The sequence below is a fragment of the Engystomops pustulosus genome, chromosome 1, assembly GCF_040894005.1.
Source record: "Engystomops pustulosus chromosome 1, aEngPut4.maternal, whole genome shotgun sequence".
Lineage (NCBI taxonomy): Eukaryota > Metazoa > Chordata > Amphibia > Anura > Leptodactylidae > Engystomops > Engystomops pustulosus.
Genome location: NC_092411.1, coordinates 243,163,919 through 243,182,629, shown reverse-complemented (window position 1 = coordinate 243,182,629; position 18,711 = coordinate 243,163,919). Strand labels below are relative to the sequence as shown.

Here is an 18,711-nt window from a genome sequence, read left to right as displayed (position 1 = left end):
TTTTGGGTTTGAAGTAAAAAGTATTGAAGGTTTGAAGGTTTTGGGATGTGTCAGATGATCTGATGATTGTACAAGTGGGAAAACTTGATTTGCAAACAGACACTTATAGCCTCTGACTGACGGACGGACCAGGACAGAGTGACAGGAATCCTTCAGAGTGCCCAATGAAGAAAGAGACGGGCGATAAGGGACATTTCAAAGTTTTTGATGTGGAAAGAATTTGAGGAAAAAGAGATTTAATTATATTTTCCTTGGAGTGAAAAATGGCCCCTGTAATCCAGACTCCACCCCTGTATCTGGTGGTTAGAGAAGATGACACGCCCTACCATTCTTCAGTGGCGGCCATCTTAAGTCAGTTTATTTTTCAGTGGCGGCCATTTTAAGTTATATTCCCTTCAAGTCCCTGAAAGTTGATTGCTGTTGGCAACCATAAAAGCTGTTGTGGGGCTTTGTAGGATAACAGCTGACCATGCTTGGGGCGTCTGCTAGGGGTCTTGGAGTGTGGGAGGTTGTTTGAGTATTATTAAAATTTATTGATCCCGACAATTAGAGAAAATTTACTATGAAAAAGTGTTACAATGTCTCCGGCACCTGCTTTCTGGCATTTAAGGGGTTAACAAAAGGGTGGGGGCTGTTGGAGCTGCGTTTTGTTTTGTGAAGACATGTACATGGCCTTGACGCTGAAGTTCTCCAAAAATCTTGGGCTCTGTCTGAGCTGTGTTATCACTTTGTGTTCTGTTCTGACCTTGACGCTACAGTAAGCTGAAGTTGTTTACAGAAGGGGGCAGATCGCTGCGTTTAGACTTCTCCCTGACAATCTAAAAAAGACTTGAAGGAATTTATTTGGTTGTGGAACAGGGATACAGTATGATGTGATGTCCTCCTGTGTAACCCACGAACAGACTAAGCAGGAACAAGCCCCCAACTGTATTACAGAGCCTATTACTGACTTTTGTTCCTTTTTGATTAACAATCAACACAAGTGTACCTGCATTTTATTGAGACGTTGGAGTCTGGCCAGAACTTTATAGGTAGCACAGAACACTGGGCTGGAGGGACTCTGACACATTGACGTTCAGAGGGAATAGAGGATGTTTCACAGACCACGCCGAAGTGAGATTGACAACATCTCCGGAAGTCTCAACCGGCCAACCCAAGTGGGCGTTGCGGGGAGGAGACATTACTGTAGTGAGTGGCGGAGACGACCCCGACAGGGCAAGACAAGGGGGGTTGGTTACGGACAAGGATGTCAGCGAGAACAGCCCCCCCAAACAGAGTTATCGCCTTGCATTGTAGAACTCTCCTCTGCTAGTCCGATGATGATTTTAGCCCATTCCCGGTCAAGAAAAGACTCAGAAAGAACAGCCGGATACATGTAGGATGGTCCATGACCTCCAAGCTGCCAATGAGTGCACTGAAGCCCAGTGGTCCCTAGCCCAAACTGGCAGCAGTCCCTGAGAGTGACATATTATTCACTGTTATTGATTTGGCAAATGTTTTCCTCTCTGTGCCCCTACATGAAGATTGCCAGTACCTATTTGCCTTTACCAGTTCAGTATTCAAGTATACCTGATGCAGATTCCCACAAGGGGGGTAAAACTCACCCAGCCAATACCCCAAGGCCCTACAGGGAGTAGACTGACAGACTGCCCCTTACTGGATGTTCTCCTTTCAGTATGCGGATGACCTACTGTTTTTTGTTTGCCAGGATGCATTTATTGACCTTATGTGTTTTCTGTTCCAGAAGGGTTGCAAAGTTCCCAGAGACAAACTCCGGTACTGCCAGGAGAAGGTGGTCTTCCTAGGCCACTGCTTCTCAGCCACAGGCAGATATCTGACAGAGGAAAGAAAGCTGGCAGTCCAGAATGTGCCCCTGCCCTGAGGCCCTAAGCCTCTTCACATGTTTCTAGCACTGGCCAGCTCCTGCAGGCCTGGGATAAGGTCTGCTGCCCCTTTCTGACTGAATTGCCTCTTCCCCATTTGCCCTTAGTCAGGAGGCAATTGATGCATTCCATAGCCCTAAGCTGGCAAATCCTGTCTGCCCCGGCCCTAGGCACATGCCACTGAACCAGACCTTTTATTTTATTTTGCACGGAGTATCTAGGAGACAGGTGTCCTAGCCCAGGAACGTGGTGGCCTCCCCAGTGGCCCACTATTAGGCCTGGTTAGACTCAGTCGTGAGGGGAGCCCCGCATGTGTCAGTAGCTGCAGCCAGCAATCTGCTCAGCAAGGCCAGGGAGTTGATCCTAGACCCTAGATCACTCAGTTACTGTGCAAACCCCACATACCTTGCACAGTGTCCTCACCCAAGTACAGCCCAAGCATCTGAGCAAAGGCCAGACAGCTCAGACTCCAGTGTGCACTCCTGATGCCCCAGGATACACTGATAGGGTGCACAGCTCTGAATCCTTCATTCTGTCACCAGTTTTCCAGGATTCAGAGAGGGGGGAGAGAAGGGTGAGTAACGCAGATGTTGAGTTTTTTCTCATAGATGGCTCCAGGTCTCCAGGAGAAGACAGACGGTTCTACACTGGATATACAGTGGTCAGTGGCGCACATGAGGTAGTACAAGCAGAACCATTCCCTCCACACAGGTCAGCGCAGGAGGTGAAGTGATGGCAATCAGGGAAGTGCTACAGCTGGTGGAAGGTAAAAGGGCAAACATCTATACTCAAGGTATAGTTCTGGGGTCTTAACACGACTATGAACCCTTATGGAAGGCTAGAGATTTCCTCACCTCTGCAGGGACCCCCATTAAGCATGGCACGCTGGTTAAAGAGCTCATGGATGCTCTCCTACTTCCACAAGAGGTGAAGATAGTAAAAGTTAAACCACACACAATTTGGTAACTCTACAAGCCAAGGGCAAGTATGTGGCTGACGGGATGGCAAAGGCAGCTGCACAGATGGAGCCCAGAGACTGTCCTGAAGTCTCAGCGGTGAGTTCTGAGCTAAAAGTTTGATCCACAGGTGTTCCAGTCCCTGGTGGCCCGAGAGTCATCAGAAGTGAAGGGAGTGTGGAGGAGAGCTGGAGCCCAAATGCCGATGGGACCTGGATGCTGGGAGAGAGGGTGTGCCTGCCAGGAGCCCTGCACCCGACAGTAAGTCAAGTAGCCCACGGACACACACATATCCAAAATGGCCATGCTAGTGCACATAAACCACCAGTGGTTTGCCCCGGGCATTACTACCCCTGTCACTAGACTAGTGAAAGAATGTATAGTCTGTGCCCGCCACAACCCGGGTAAGGTGGTAAAGTCCCCATAGAAGGTGACACCCAAGCTGCTGTATCCCTTCCAGAGACTGCAGATGGATTTTATCCAGCTACCAAAAAGTGGTACGTAGGAATACGTTCCTGTGTGCATTGATCTCTTTCCAGGGTGGCCAGAAGCTTCTCCCATGACCAAGGCTACTGCCAGAGCTGCAGCCAAAGAAGTTGGTGAGTGAGATTTTTCTGCAGGTTTGGACTTCCAGAGACCATAGAGTCCGGTCGCAGAACCCACTTCACTGGACAGGTAAAGACCTGAAACCTTGTCCCTCCTGGGTGTAGAACAAGCCCTGAACACCCCTTAGCATCCCCAAGTTAGTGGTGGGATTGAAAGACTAAACGGCACTCTTAAGTTAGAGATCCAGAAGGCCATGGAAGAAACAGGGAAACCATGGCGCGAGTGCTTTCCTGCTGACCATCATTCAGTTAGGACCACACCCACCAGAAAGATGGGATTGTCCCCCTTTGAAGTACTTTTTGGCTATGCACCCAGACTAGGCCCCTACTTCCCATAGACCCTATAGCTGATGGCAGGAAACCAGGTGGTACATGCCACACAGTTGAGCCAGGCCTTGGAAAAGGTCCGCAAAAATGTTTCTGATTCCTTTTTTCAGACCCAGACAGAGACCTCAGGACGCATAACCTGAAGCCGGGAGACTACGGGTGGTAAAGAGACACCAGAGAGACAGTCTGGAGCCTCGCTACGATGGTCCTTTCCAAGTCCTGCTGACCAGTGCTACGTCTGAAGCTAGAGGGAAGTCAGCACGCTTCCACGCTTTCTATTTCAAACTTACTTATTCTTCTTGCTAGCTGGTCTCTTCTGACTGACTGTATGCTCAGGGACACCCCAACCATGACTATCACTGTATCTATAGGGGTGACCAGAATGCCCCCAGGGTAGGAGACTTTACCTACGGTTGGTGCAACAAGACAATGACCTTCTTTAACATTGACAGCACAGGTAACCCTGTATTAGCAGTGTCTGATGTGTACTGGATTTGTGGGGATAGAAGAGTCAGGTCAGGCCTAGAGGCTGGGAAGGTGAGTGTACTGTGATAACACTTGTGCATTCCTTCCTCGTGATTCCCAGGAATAAGGTTGATCAGACACATAAGAAAAAGGTAGAGAATCCCAAAGGATTTTGGAGGTCTGAGAGAGAAGCACCTAGATGACAACGTTTATATTGATACAGTGGGAGCACCAAGGGGGGTCCCAGATGAGTACAAGGCCCACAATCAGCTATGGGCAGGTCTAGAGTCCATTATTCCCCAGAGAGCTATGAGCAAAAATGTTGGTTGGGTTAACTGTTTTTTTTATTGTAATCAACAGAGATTTGGGAATTATATCGGAGATGCTTCCCAGAACCGCATGGCTTTGGACATGACCCTTGCTGAGAAGGGAGGAGTCTGTAAGATGGTGGGAGTGGCTTGTCGCATATACATCCCAGATGACATCGCCCCCTATGGATCCATTACCCATGCTCGTGAAAAGATTGAAGGACTGTCCAGGGAACTCAAGAGAAACTCTGGGGTGGACACTTTGTCCTTCACTTTGTGGTTGGGGGATTGGAAGGGTTTCCTTTAAGTGGGGGTGATATTGGGGATTGTGATTTTGCTCTTGTCACTTATTGCGCGTTGTGTGGCCCCCCCTCATCAAGTCCACCATGTCCCAGATGGCCGTCCAAGTGGTAAGAACCACGACAGGAGAAGTGCCCGGAGCGGAGGATGATGCTGCCTGTTTACAAACCTATGGACTATGGGAACTCAGTGATGTGATTTGAGTGTGCGGGCCTGTAACCCCTGAGTGACCAGCCTCCAGGGGATCTGGTGAAGAGGTAACAAGTCCAGCTGGTAAGTCCTTAGCCTACCTGTAGGTACCTGGAGCTTGAGGAGGTCGCTCAGGATGGAGTTACAGGCCAGCAAAGCTCAAAAGGGGGGAATTGTTAAGGAGGTCGCACTGGTTTCGGACGCCATCTTGACTACTGTCTGCCATCTTAGATACAGCGGCCACCTTGGGGGGGGGGGGTTATGCTTCCCTTTTAGAAGCTATAGAGTTAAATGTTTTAATTCAGCTATTTTTCTCATTTAAACTGTTGTTTTCCTTTTCACAATATCCTTGGCATTTCTTACCGCCCTTCGGGCCTCTGTATTCTTGTTATTTATTTTGGTTATGAAGAAGCTTCTAGGAGCCATTGTGTAGATAAGCATGGCTGTAAACAAGGCCTAGTCATTTTTCCCAGAATGTGCTGGTACAAGAACATAATGGCCAATAGAATCTAAGTGTCTTATCAACACCCCAAATGCTGATCTCTATGTGTTAAAATATAGCGGTATTTGTTTGAAATAAACAGTTGGATTTGAGTGCATTGGAAGACCGACTGTGTTTTTCATTTTACTCTGTCAGCTCGCTGCCGGCAGCTATCTTATCCTCCCTCAAAGGGTTAATTAGGACTCACCTTACAAAAGTCAAGAGGGCTGTTGGGGCCCTGCATAAAAATCCCTAACAATAGCAATGTTTCTAATATTTGAGCCTTAAATCAACCATTAAAATGCAACATGACAAACCAGGGGCACTTACTCATAGATCTAGGCACTGTGACTGTGGTGATCATATATTTGTTATCCATGGCCTGCTTCCTTCCAAAATAAACTTTTCAATTATGCAAATGAGTCTGAGAGGCTACAGGGGAAGTTTCTAGAGCCCCTCCATGCTGCAGGCTGTTACACTGTGCAGGAGCACTTCCCCCTCCCACTGTGTGCTGGAATTCCCTGTGCTGCAGTGAGATTATACCAGGGAGGGGGGAGTTGCTGGGGAAGAGGGGGGAATAGTATAACATCCTGTGAATCTAAATCACAGAGGAGCTCTGGTAACAGTTGATTTTAGAAGGTAGGAGGCCATGGATAAAAAAATATAAGAAGAAAACCAGAGTCACGGAGCCTGGATCTATTCCTATATGTGTCCTTGCTTCATATATACTGTACTTGATTTTTGATGTTAGATTTCTTTTGAGATCCTAACCCTGCTATGTTCTATTGGATGTCATTTTATAGAACTACTACAAAATACTCTACTAGATGATGCAAAAGTAATAAAATAAGTATATGCTCAGCTTTTAACCACAGCTCATTTTTTTGTCAAATCTTGAGGAAACCATGAAAACAACATGTAAGACACAATGGGAACACACACTCTCTATGGGAACACCCATCCCATATTACTGACAAGAAAGGAGAATTCGACAATAAAAATCAGCATTCAGAAACTGGTGCATTCCCAGACAACAGATGTCAGAAAGGTCATAAACTGGATTTCTTTGGTTTCCCTTTGCTTCCGCTATAAAGACGCAGAATAAATGGAATGTAGGTTGTATTTATTTCTCTATGGAATATTTAATATTTCACAGACTTATACAGCCCGGCCTGATTCTCATCTATAAGGCTACATGAACCTGAAATTCATTGTTATTCATCTGTATCCCTGCAAAATTCCGTAGTAGCCGGACTTCATTGATTCTGACCCGTGTGTTTTCTAGCATATTAAAGTAACTAGGAAAAGAAAGGACTACCGTAGTTCAGCTGCTGACATAAAACCTAAAACAAAGACAAGTCAGTGAAAAACAGTAAAGCCACGTCTAGAAAGCTTCTAAAATGCAATGCTATGTATCACCATGGAGGGGGGGGGGGTATTGCTAAAAGAGCTTATTTTCTTACAGTTCACTTATCGTCACCTATTAGAAGCAATTGAAGAGAAGTTGGGCTGTTGTATATATCAAAAATGGACCCCCTGTATTATTTTTTTTATTTTACCAACAGAATCTGGTCAAGTGACAAAACTTTACTAAGAATTTTGATATTCGGTGGGCAGGTCCTGGGATAAAGTAAAGGTCCCTCAAGAAACTAACTAAACTAAAAAAAAAACAGTGGAGTGTCAATGGTTGTAAGTCTACAGATGACTGCAAAGGCAGCCTTTAATGGTAAAGAATCCTCAATCAGAGCTTTTGCTCCCAAACCAAGTCTCCAGCCTCTTACTCAGCTAAATCAATACCCTACACCAGGGGTAGGGAACCTATGGCTCGGGAGCCATATGTGGCTCTTTTGATGGCTGCATCTGGCTCTCAGACAAATCATTGTTAAACAGCGATGCAGTGTGTACATCTAAGACACATACAGCGCTGATCACTGGATGCAGGCAGGGATGTTACCACTGCCTGCGTCCTTTGTGTGACACGGGTGCCATCACCTCGCCATTCCTATCTTGGCCTGGGGGAATGTGCTATGGCTACCTATCTGCTGGGGACAGTTGCTGTAACTACCTATCCACTGGGGGCATGTGCTGTTGTTACCTATCTGCTGGGGACATTTGCTGTAACTACCCATCTACTGGGGGCATGTGCTGTGTCTACCTATCTACTTAGGGCATGTGCCTGGGCTACCTTTCTACTGGGGGCATGTGCTGGTGCTACCTACCTACTGGGAGGGGGTATGTGCTTTGGTTACCAATATACTGGGGGGCATGTGCTGTGGCTACCTATCTGCTTGAGAGCATGTGCTGTGGCTACCTATTTACTAGCAGAGATGTGATGGTGCTACCTATCTACTGGGGGGGGGGGGGTATGTGCTTTGGTTACCAGTATACTGGGGAGCATGTGCTGTGGCTACCTATCTGTTTGAGGGCATGTGCTGTAGCTACCTGTCTATTTGGGTGCATGTGCTGGGGATACATATGTATTTGGGTGCATGTGCTGGGGCTACCTATCTACTGGGGGCAATGTACTGGGGCTCAAACCACAAAGCATGGAAAAATTCAATGTCCTAGGTCTGGACACAGAAGAAATCATCAGGATTCAAAATCTTATTACAGCACAGATAACACATAAAAAAATAAATAAAACTTAACTTTTAATGTTATAATAAATATTAAAAAGAATTTGTGCCCCAATTATTCACAAACACCATTGGTTGGACCAATGACAGCTCAAAAATAACCCTCGTGTCTAGTGACAGGAGGAGTTATTGTAAACCTCAAGTTCAGCCAGATAACAGACTCTGTCAAATCATACTGGGTTTATACAGCCCTGACATCAATCTCTCTAGACATGAAACAGATACCTCTGAAAGAACATGGTTGTCCGCATGCAGGAATGTACCAAATACAACCAGAATTTGTCTCAACATCTACTTCCTATACATTATGAATCTAGTCAGAGGAATGAAGACATAGGGCCACATTTATCACTTTTGTGCGCCTAAGTGTAGTAGTTGCGCCTAAATTCTGACGCACTGTTTTGCCAGAATTATCACAAGCTACAACCATCTGCCTCTTATTAATCACTTTACTTTAAAACAGTTCAGGCGCAATTTTGGCGCAGTTTAGGCGCAATGTTAGATTCAGGCAGTTACACGTGATCCTGCTACAAGCTCCTCTCTGCTTCTCCCACAGCCCAGAATGAAGATAACACTCACAGCAGCACCCAGGTGTATGACACCATGCACCCAGTGACCTTCTCAGCAGGGGCTTCTCCTGGAGGGGATCCCCCAGTACTGGTCTCCTGCTGCACCCCTGTAATTCTGCACAGTATCCCCCTCAGATACTGTGCAGAATTACATGGGGGACACTTAGTCTGTAGTTTCTGCAACATTCTGCAAACTTCTGCAAACTTCTGAGCTCTTTTGCTTTGAGCTCAGGATTCTGCAGAATATTTTGTAAATAGAAGGTGATGAACTGTAAATAGAGTCTGCAGCTCCTGTCTGCAGTGTATCTAATGTATCTATTATCTGTTCCAGTGTCTGGCTGAGCTCTGCTGCTAGAAATGAGCTGTTCTGCAAAGGGGCTCAGTGCTTTCTTCTCAGTTAACGCCACCTTCAGGCTGGAGTGTTTTTGCGCCCGTTTTTGCGCCTAAATGAAAACGTTGCAAGTGATGAATATCATTAGGCGCAACAAAACATCTGGATTGGTAAGATAGATGAGGGAAAGCTGGTTATTTTTGCTCTTACAAGGGCAGTCCCAATCTGACCCTATTAAATGCTCTATCCTCGCCCAATGTACTAGGGCTACCTATCTACTGGGGGTCATGTGCTGTGGCTACCTATCTAATGGGAGGTCATGTGCTGTGGCTACCTATCTAATGGGAGGTCATGTTCTGTGGCTACCTATCTAATGGGAGGTCATGTTCTGTGGCTACCTATCTAATGGGAGGTCATGTGCTGTGGCTACCTATCTAATGGGAGGGCATGTGCTGGGGGAGGGCATGTAACTATCTACTGCGGGAATGTGCTAGGGCTAACTATCTACTGCGGGAATGTGTTATGACTATCTATCTAATGGGGGGCATGTGCTGTAGCTACCTATTTACTAGCAGGAATGTGATGCTGCTGTGATATGTGCTGTGGTTACCAATATACTGGGGGGCATGTGCTGTGACTACCTATCTGCTTGAGGGCAAGTGTTGTGGCTTCATATGTACTGGGGGCCATATGCTGTGGCTACCTATCAATTTACTGGGGGCCATAACTGGGGCTACCTATCTACTAGGTTCCTGACCCCTGCCCTACACTGTACTGATGAGATGCTAAGACATTGAAACAGTGCTGTCTATAATTGGGAGTATGTTCCTTATGGAATAAGTATACGGGTTTGGCTTTTATCTAGCATCATACAATTAGGTTTTCTGAAAACGTCTTGCTTAATGTATAGGGCAATGCCTTATAAGGTAGTTAAGAGGCAATGTTTTCCTTATGCCATCCTCAAAAATGTGTTTGCATATTTTCAATAGACTCAAGAAAGTGATTTTAAAAAGATATCCCATGTATTATGAGAGAGTTGGAGCTTTATATATACCATTCAAAACAAGAATATTTTTTGTAAAGTACTTCTGTTGTGTTTTAAAGGACGTCTACCACCGGGATGAAGGATTGTAAACCAAGCACACTGACATACTGGTGTGTGCCCCCTCTTGCAGGATATGCTCTTCTTTTAGTTTTTTATGTCCTGTTTTTTTTTTTTTTTTAAAAGGCTTTTACAATTATGCTAATGAGTCTGAGGGCCTCCGGTTTCCATAGATGTTAATGGAGATAACTTTTAAGAATTTTTTTTCCTTGAAAACAAGGGTATGAGAAGCTTAAACAAGAGCAGATCCTGCCAGAGGGGGCACACTCCAGTATGTCCGTGTGCTTGGTTTACAGTCCTTCATCCTGGTGTTAGATGTCCTTTAAGTGATATAGCATCATCTGATAAACAAAACAAAGTGAAAATCTCATGATGTAACATCTTGATAACTTCAGGGTATGTAACGGTTGATCACTTTACTACATGCTATTTGTAATGTGTGTGTAAATGTGAGAGGCAGTATTATAGGTAATTTACCATTATACATCTATAGGTAAATTACCAAATATATTCGTTTGCTAACTGTCCATGACCAATCTATGTCACATGACTCCCTCTGAGGCCATTTTATGGAGAGGAATTGCTGCTCAAGGTAAAACATATTTCTGAACCAGAGGGTTTAGTTTAAATTTCAAGAAAGTAGTACAGAACGTTAAATAGATGTAGATCAACAAATAACCTTATATCCTGCCCCGCAAACAAATTACAAAACACATGGGGTACATTGGCCAACCCCTTTAAGAAATAATAGATATAATTAGTAAGCGTTAATGATGACCAACTACATCAATATTAAATATTACAAGTAAATAATAATGCATATCTTCTTTCGTAGACATTGGGGGAGTGCCATAATTATCATACACTCGGCGGTGATAAATACCACCCATAGTGTCAACTTACCAAATATAGGGAGTCTCGTCTTGTTTTGGTCAGTTGCAGTGGTCACCTGCACACCTTCTGGAATATGATGCGTTAATGGTGTAGGTGGCAGACTTCTGTCTCTAAAGGAGGACATTGCTGTTTGAAGGTTTCTTCTAGTGTGTGATCCTTCTTCTTCCCTCAGCCCTACATCAGCCCTAGAGACTCCTCTTAAAGACAAGGTTTCTGGATCACCAAGACGGGACAATGGATGCTCAATGATGGGCAACCTTGGCATTGAGGATCGAGGTGGTGATAGAAGATGGCTCGACATCGTGTGCAGATGTGATGCTACAATCTACAAAACACAACGGAAAACTCCTGTAAATATAAGCTTTGACATGAGCCAGCAATATTTATAGAATACTAGTTATTTATTTAATGTCATGATCAGTAAATAAATCATACGAATGAGCAATTTTTGCAATTTAATAATGTGCTAAAAACGATAGAGAAAAATGTGTGCATATTATAGGATGTCCATGTCCAACTACTCATGTCCAACCAGGGCTGTGTATTGTTATGTTAGGTCATCTGGGGAAAGTGACTGAGCATGTGTGTCCTCCAGAACGACACTCAGAAGGTGGACACAGAAACTGTTATGTACTGTGGACATCAAGTCATACTTGTAAGTGAATAACACAACTCTTCACTGGATTATTTTTTTAACAGCAATTACATACAATGAACATGATGTTTAATAGTCAGATAAGTGATTTAAACATGCATGTATTAATAACTAACATATGTAAACCAATAATAAAGGTCCTGACCTGAATTCGGCGATTACAGCTTCACTTTTCTAATACCGTATTTTACGGAATATAAGGCACACAAAAAATCCTTTTATTTTCTCAGAAATCAAAGGTGCACCTTATAGTCCAGTGCGCCTTATATATGAACCATACTTACAGACAACAGCTGCCTTGAACTGTGCACAGGTCTGCCACCTGCTGGTTATCATCCTTATAATCCGGTGTGCCTTATGTATAAACCTAGACGTTTTAGCAGGCATTTATCGGGGGTGCCCGTTATAATCCAGTGCGCCTTATAGTCCGAAAAATACGGTAGTAAAAAACACTTTTTCCCTTTTTACGCAATAACCCTCCATGTAAATTACACTTACTCATAGATCCAGACACCATGACTGTGGTAATCTTCTTAAATGTGTTATTCATGGCCTCCTTCTTTCTCAAATAAACTTTTACAATTATGCTAATGAGCATGGAAGGCATTGGGGGAGTTACCAGAGCCGCTCCATATTGTAGCTTCAGAAAACGTTAGACTGTCTCACTCTCCTCCATCTGCTTGATGTAATCTCACTACAGCCGAGGAAGTTTTAGCACACAGTCAGAGGAGCGAAGTGCTCCTGCACAGTGTAACAGCCTGTGAAGCTACAGCAAGAAGGGGCTCTAGTAACACACCCAGGAGCCCTTCTGGCTCATTAGCATAATTATAAAAGGCAGTAGGACATGGTTAACAATTATAAGAAGATTGCCACAGTCACAGTGCCTGGGTCTTTGAGGCAGTGTCCCTGGTTTATCATGATGCATTTGCATCATGAGTTGCATTTGGTGCCATAGCCTGGAATTTCATTTTTCTAAACTTTTATAACAATTTTTATGATCACTTCAATCAGAACAGAAAAACATATATCTGGAATATCTAACATATAATAACTCAGTCAAGAGGTCGTATGAAAGGCAAAGAAAAGAAAGCAATGGTTTGTGTCACCTGTAACGTTTCCAAGCCACAAAGAATGTGCTTGTGTGTGTTGTATACGAGCAGGGAGGAGGAGGGATCTTTATAAATCATTTCTGTATACAATGCAATGTAATACAACACAATGGGGCACATTTACTTACCCGACCAATGGAGTTACCGAAATACAGAGTGTCCGACAATCATGCACTCCGGCGCGATTCACTTAGATTGTGCGCCCGATTTCCTGCATGTGTCGCTTCCCCAATCAGGTCCGCCGGAGTTCACCTATTTTTGCATGTAAGTGCATGTCTTGCGACACAAAACTTAAATCCCCCGCTCAGTCCGAATCCGTTGGATTGTCCAACTGCCTGCCCTTCGATTTCTGTGGCATGAAAGCCGGTGCGATTGCGCCAAAATCCAGTCGCGTGCAACACAATCCCCTTCTAAATAGCTGACACAGCGGCGTAAATCCTAAAAATGTCTAAAATCCGTCGAAAGTGCAATCCATGGGACCCATAGTAAATAGGGCCCAATGTAACCTTGTTACCCAGCCTGGGAGATTATTGTTTTTCTCACCATTGTAAGACTATGGGGAAGACGTATTTATGTCAGAATTATGTTATAATTTGTACAAAATAAAACATTGCATCACATCTATCAAGGGGTTTATATAGTGATGAGAAGATTAAAACTTGGGCACGACCCCAAACTTCTAGTGAAGTTTTGGGTTGGGTGCAGGGGACCCAGACCCACAAAGTTCGGGTTCATACCACTAAATACCTTTACAACTTGTACAAAAAAAGAGCAAAAAGTCAACTAATAGGAAGTGCTAAATTTGACAAGACAGACACTTAGATAAATCTGGAGCAGCAGACTGTCTTTTCTAAAAGGTTGTATAAACCAACAAGTCAACATTAAAAATAACTGTGGATAAACGATGTCCTTTAGTTACTGGAAGCAAGGAGCAGATAATGAAATGGGCTCTACCTGTATAATGGTTTAAGGGGATAATGCAGGTCAAATTGCTGGGATCCCAACCATTAAGAAGAACGGACCCCATAATTGAGAACCTGAGCCCTGTTCTCACTAAATTAATAAAGTGACAGATAGATCATGGGAGAATGGTCCAAAATTGCAGAGCACAGCACTCTCTGGTCCTCCCATAGACAATTAATTGGATTTCCAGAAATAACCAAGCATTGTACTTGGCAATTTCCGGCACGGATAAGGTATAAAATAAAGCAGCAGAATGCCACTTCATTCAATATTTAAGAATAGGAGACCCATTCTCATGACTGTTGAAGGTCCCAGAAGTTGGACCCCCACTAATCAGATAATTGTCTAATCCTATGACCATGGGTCAGCATAAATATCCTGACTGATCCTTGAGATTACAGCTGCCAATACACTTCTTTTTTTGGCACTTTGTCATCATGGCCATTGGCCAACAATAACTTTTTCAGCAATTTGTGCTACAAATATCTCTGTAAGGTATTTTTTTAAAACAGAAAGTGTCAGCAATCATCCACTCACAGCAACTTCAATAATACACAGAGATATAAAAATGGTGAAATGGTGGTATAATATGGCTAAGACAGTAGGGGAATTTATATAAGCCTTTGAAGAGGTTGTCTGATTCACTTGAAAAGGACATAAGGCTTTTCCCCATTCCGGCACCTGTAGCCAGGTCCCCATTGGTTGTACTTCTTGTTAGACAGGAAGTAATGGCATCACATGAGCTCTACAGCCAATAACTGGCAGTTACATTATGATATACAGGACAGACCCTAAAATTATCAGTCCACCAAAGATACATTTTTAATTAAAGCTATACATAGGCATTACCGATAAGGGTTTTTCCAGCTTCTATACACTGATGACCTATCCACAAGGTCATAAATATTATATCAATGAGGGTCAGACACTTTCACCTTTGGTGGTTGAACCAGAAAAAAAGAACATTTCTGCATGTTTTGAGTTGTGTTACTGCTGCTTAGATGAAAATCATTTGACTGGAAGCGGAGCTGTGGTTACCTGGCCCAAGCACTAAACATACAACAAATGTGTTCTTACACTTGTGTATACTTAAGTGCTAACAGCGCTATAAGGAGATGGAAACAGCTAAAGAGTCGGGGTCCTGCATGTTTTCCCCCACTGATTGATAGTGATGACCAATCTAATAGATAACTCAGCAATAGGGTGTCACCTGTTATTAGCAATACAGGCGGTCCCCTACTTAAGAAAACCCAACTTACAGACGTCCCCTAGTTACAAATGGACCTCTGCCTGCTCTGTCACTCTTATCACAGCAGCGCACAGGACAATAAAGTGTCCCAGCGCTGGCAGCGAAATGGTGTCATTACGCTGCCAGCGCTGGGCACCTTACTCCGTGTGCGGTGCAGTGATCAGCCGGAGGAACGAGTCTGAGGTGAGTGTATTTATTTATTTTTTTAATTCAGCGCATCCACGGGGCATAATAGATCAGCAGGAGGCTGATTTCCTGCCCGCTCCCGCACCTCCCATAAAACTCCGCCTGCAACCGGCCCGAAAGTCACTGCACAAACTGCGCCCACTACCACAAGTCCCCCCCCCCCCCCCCCGCGCGCAAGAACTCTGGCCGCTCTCACTCCCCCCCCACTCAACTCCGGTCACTGCCCCCCATCACCCCCTCCCCTGGAACTCATGCCTCATAACCACACTGCCCCGAACTCCAGATGCTGCATTACCCCCCCCCCCCCCCGGAACAACAGACACCTGAGCAAGAGCAAGTAACATATGTATTTTTATGTATGTATTTATGTATATGCCTATTATATTATAAATTTATATGTGCATTGGTATATACCTGTGTGAGGGCTTATTTTTTGCGTTTTACTTACTTATTTTACTTCTCATTTATTATTCCATGTCGTGTACTGGGAAGCTGGATTTTAATACTTTCGCTGTGCGCTCCAAATCATTTGTCTCCTTTATTCTTTGGTTCGGTAAAATCACAGAAAATACCAGATTTGTAGGTTTTGTGTTTTAATGCTTTTTCAATAATTAAAACAGTGTACGAAAAAGAAAATAGTTTTGCCATCTTGTGAGGCTAATAACTTTAGTGCACGGAGCTGGGGAGGGGTGATTTTTTTGCTTAATGAGCCGTTGTTTTCATTGCTACCATTTTGAGGACTGCGTGACCTTTTGATAAATTTTTACTGCTCTTTTATGTGATGTAAAATGGTGTAAAAGTGGCGTTTCAGTGTGTATAGGACTGCTGGAATCCGAGCTCAGGCAGTCCTGTGTAAATTGATTCTAAACTAAACCGTCAGTTTTCAGGTTAAATTACCGTACTGGCACTTTGCGATAAGTAATTAGGTTTTGGGTTGCAGTTTGGCCACTCGGTCTCTAAAAGGTTCACCATCACTGGCCTAGAGGATAGTCCTCCTAACAAATTACTCTCTGGGGTATTCAGATATGTTGTTTCCCTTTGTTTCTAAAATAAAAGGTTGTTCTGGGATTTTTTACTCAATGTGTACAGAAGCTGGAAAGCCTTTTAAACTTTCTAGCTGTCACTATTTCTTCAACTGTATTCTAATTGTTTTTTCATTGTTACATTAGGAATCAAATAAGAAACTATAAATGTCACATGACTCACACGAGAGTCCAAAAACAGGTTTAGATATCAAAGAACAAAAGAGAACCACATGGACTCAGTACAGTAGCAAAAACCCAGAGGGGTTGGAAGCAATAAATATAAACAGAACATAAACACAGAAGATACAGGACACAGATGGTGGGAGACACAAAAGGAAAGAAGGGCAGTGTGGGGCTTTAACTCTGCTCCACACATCTCAAGACCCCATTGAATTGGACCAGTACGGGTCCCAAGGAGCCAAATAAGATCAATTTTATCGACTGCTTTGAAAAAGAGCCATTAAATGCTCCATGGTTCATACCTCTTGTATTCTAGAGCACAGATGTGTGTACACTTTTACTATTATGTGAGCACATTCTGTTGGTTTTATATTTATACATTTTGCTACAAACAAAGAACAACTAAAATACTAGCAGATATCCCACAACCATCTGATGCCCCCTACTGGCTGGGTGCATGTGTGTCTGCTGATAAGGAACTAGTAAACTATCATGTCAAACACTTCATTATATTTGTTGTGTATAGATACAATGTATATGGTAGCAAGAAGACAAAGTAACTAGAAGACTAATCATGTATGTGTGTAACATACATCTAATATTAAAGTAGAAAAGTAAAGAACTATATTTATAAATAAGAATCTTATAATATATGAGATAAGTTACAAATGAAATAACACTAAAGAATATAGAAATGTGGCCCAGCGAGTAGAAAACATGGCTGATATGCTGAATTCAATCCTGTTTAGTGTTCACAGCACATTGTACAATGAGCTGGTCCAATCTATCTCTTGTTAAACTTTTTGTATTCAAAGAGTTAATAGACTATTAATCTACCAAAACGTCCCTGGCTTTCACGCCTGCGGGAGCTGTGCTGTACTGTGCATTTAAATGCCATCTATTCAATGACAACACTTGTAACTTTAGACTTGATTTTACTTTCCTGCGTAGAAATGAAAAGTCAACTTTTCTGAAATCTTCACAGTTTAAGTAACACGGATTCTTTCCACTACTTACTGTGAACTCAGTTGTGCAGTTTTGCTCTTTAATTCCTTCTTATCCGTGCTCGCCCGCTTTGTAGTCCTCGTTGTGTTTGGTGTAGTGTTGTTCTCCTTTATTGAACGGAGACAGGTTGCTAGAGGCAACATGGAGAAACCTAAAATCTCCTGCCAATGCATTATAATAGGAGGCAGCAGCCAGCGCTGGGAGGCCGTACTGTCAATCAATGGAATAACCAAGCCCCTGCGTGTACTCGCATTGTGAAAAGTAGTGACAGCCACACCTTTACCCTGTAACTAAAGAGTACAATACACTGCCATGTAAAGCCTGTTCTCTTTTATGCATATGGCCACTAAATCACTGTAATGTGACTTAAACTGAAACTGTAACTGTCCAAAGTCATCCCGAAACCTTGCTTTTAATTTAGAGGGGTTGTCCAGTTTAAGCAAATTAATGTTATTATTTGTAGAATGAAAAGTTATACAATTTTCCAACATACTTTATGTATCAATTCCTCACTGTTTCATAGATCTCTGCTTACTGTCATTCTATAGGAAGCCTTATTATTATGCCCCAGGGGCACAGCGCGTAATTAGAGCTGTTTAATATGTGATATGTAAGAAGAGTCCTCAGCCCATGAGCCCTCTCCATACATCCTTATGGAAAACCTCCAATGAAAATGAAGCAAGATAAACCAGGGACACTTACTCATAAATCCAGGGACCATAACAGTGGTAGTTTTATTATATTTGTAATCCATGGCCTCCTGCCAAAACAACTTTTAAAAATATGCTAATTAGCCTCTACATGCTGCAGCTTCACAGGCTTTTATACTTACTCTCCCTCAACATTTCCCTCCTACTTCTGCCTTCAGAAATCTCGCTGTGGCACAGGAAGTTTCAGCACACAGTCGGAAGTGCTCCTGTAACAGTGTAACAGCCTGTGCAGCTGAAGCACAGAGGACCCCAGGAGCCTTTTAAGCTCATTAGCAAAATGTTGAAAGTTGATTTTAGAAGGAAAAGGCCATGGATGATAAATGTTAACCTATAATTAGTGAAGTAATCACATATTTGTCACATTATTAATGCTACGCTGCGAGTCATAAAATGGCAAAGACGTCTATGTAGTTGTAATGTATGAAGGATATTACTAAGTGCAGTCGCAGTGATCATTGACTTTCTATTGAATTGCACGTGACATAAATTGTCTTTCAATGTTTACTTTTCTGACCACAACCAAATCATAAAACAGAGAGACTGAACATGTGCACAAGAGCCTATTGACTTTTCAGTGCTACTG

At 43.3% G+C, this 18,711-nt stretch overlaps 1 protein-coding gene across 1 annotated transcript in view; it reads right to left on the bottom strand.

Moving 5' to 3' along the window:
• Positions 1–17,588, bottom strand: part of LOC140076401 (EF-hand calcium-binding domain-containing protein 6-like) — an 80,457-nt gene extending 62,869 nt beyond the window's left edge. Inside the window, exons 1-2 of the mRNA XM_072122933.1 lie at positions 17,431–17,588; positions 11,056–11,371 (exon numbers count right to left, since the gene is read on the bottom strand). Of these exons, the coding sequence (XP_071979034.1) occupies positions 11,056–11,347 (292 nt within the window). The 5' untranslated portion in view covers positions 11,348–11,371; positions 17,431–17,588. The remainder of the gene's footprint in view (positions 1–11,055; positions 11,372–17,430) is intronic.
• Between the last annotated feature and the right edge of the window lie 1,123 nt (positions 17,589–18,711).